The sequence below is a fragment of the Galeopterus variegatus genome, unplaced genomic scaffold (genome assembly GCF_000696425.1).
Source record: "Galeopterus variegatus unplaced genomic scaffold, G_variegatus-3.0.2 Scaffold3080, whole genome shotgun sequence".
In the NCBI taxonomy this organism is placed as follows: Eukaryota; Metazoa; Chordata; class Mammalia; order Dermoptera; family Cynocephalidae; genus Galeopterus; species Galeopterus variegatus.
This window is the reverse complement of record NW_007729191.1, coordinates 230,958-232,565: the sequence shown is the minus strand read 5'-3', so window position 1 is coordinate 232,565 and position 1,608 is coordinate 230,958. Positions and strand designations below refer to the sequence as shown.

Below are 1,608 nucleotides of genomic sequence, written 5' to 3'. Positions count from 1 at the left end.
GGGGGGGATGGAATACTTCTCCCCTGGGGGGAGCCCCAAGAAGCCCAATTTTAAAACTTGAGCCCAGCAAACAAGACCTGGCCCTGCCACTCTGCTGGATTTTCTGCTCTGCTCTTTTCAGACACCATTAGACAATTCTCACTCCTGCCCCACAGTCTCCACAACTTCAATCAGATAAATTAACATCCACTGGAGTGGGACTGTCTTCATTACCCCTAATCAAAACCGAAATCTTCCAAATATATCCTTAGTGAATCCGTCGTGGAGGAAGGGGGACTGCAACTCCCTCCTCCCCCACTACAATAGGGCCCAGAGGCTGCCTGACCCAGCGCGGACGGTCGAAGCAAAAACTCGTTCCCACCATGGAACACCAGCCCCACGGCCCAGGTGCGGAGAGTGGCTGCGGAACTTTCTTCTGCCGATGTTCACAAAGTTCCCCCTCCTCAAACAGGACTAGTTTCTTTCTCTTATGTTTCTAACTCCACCCCCACCTCCAATTTACCTGCCACCCCAACCCAAAATAATGAAATAAAATAAAAATGTTTGGTCGGCCACTAATCGCCTTTAATTTTTCATTTGCTTGTTACAGATGCCCACCGCGTTGCTCTCAAGGTAATCTCGCCCCGCGCAGCTGAGTGCCCACATCTCGCGCCTGCGACATCAAAGGCCCGCGCACAAAGCAGTGTTTCTTCGCCACGGTGCATCTTCATGGTAAGTTAGGATTTCTATGGCAATAGGCAAGTCGCACTGAAATCCTGAAAGGCTGAGCCTGGAGCCCGTCCAGGCTTTTCATTAAGGACATAATATTTACGTCTAACAGGCCTTTTTTCTTGTGTATACAAGTATATATTTTTGTTTGACGCGGACTAAATCATTTTCATTTAATTTCCGGTAAACAAAACCCACGCGAATGGGCACTTGTTCCCGATCATAATAAAAATGGATAATAATGTGGAGGGAAGAAAAGGGCCGCTTGAATCGCCGCTCAGCGCCTTTGTTTCTTCTTTCTGCGGTGATCAGAGGGCGCATTTGGGTTTGATGGCGAGTTTCTAAAGGCGAGGAAATGGTTTGTAAGAGGGGAAAGAAAAGGAGAAAGGTCTAATCAAGCTCGGGTTGTTCAAAGAGTCGGGTTTTGGGGTTGAAAGTGTGAGTTTGACGGTGCATCAGCATGCTGCGTTAGGCTCGCCATGGAAATGCGCTCGAGGAGCGGCCGCTTCAAAGGCGGCACACTTCACTGCAGACACTCTATTAAGATACATTTGCACTGGCCTTTGCTTTCACGCCATTTAATACTGTCACTGCGTTCTCCAGTGTATACTTCCTCCCTAGGATCTGCCTCTCCCGAGTTTAGGGGTTCATCCTGCGTCCTGATGCGGGACGCTTTGGCGCCAGGGACGCTTTCAGGAAAAGGAGGAGCCAGACTCCGTGCATCTTGACTGCGCCCCAATGAGGCTCCAGGGTCAGGAGTAAATGACTTTAGGGCAACCTCAGAAGCTTAACAAATGAGCAACCCTAGCTCGGTTTTGTGCAAAATACCTCTCTGAATCTTGAGCGGGATGGAGGCTTGCATTTGATGGAGCCGGGGGTAGGGGTGGGGGGAGCCACGGG

The 1,608-nt window shown here is 50.1% G+C and overlaps 1 protein-coding gene across 1 annotated transcript in view; it reads left to right on the top strand.

Annotated features, from left to right (window-relative positions):
• The window catches only part of LOC103599748 (zinc finger protein ZIC 4-like), a 17,959-nt gene extending 16,938 nt beyond the window's left edge, over window positions 1-1,021 (top strand). Inside the window, 1 exon segment of the mRNA XM_008583907.1 lies at window positions 590-1,021. Within this exon segment, the coding sequence (XP_008582129.1) occupies window position 590 (1 nt within the window). The 3' untranslated portion in view covers window positions 591-1,021.
• Window positions 1,022-1,608: the final 587 nt, after the last annotated feature.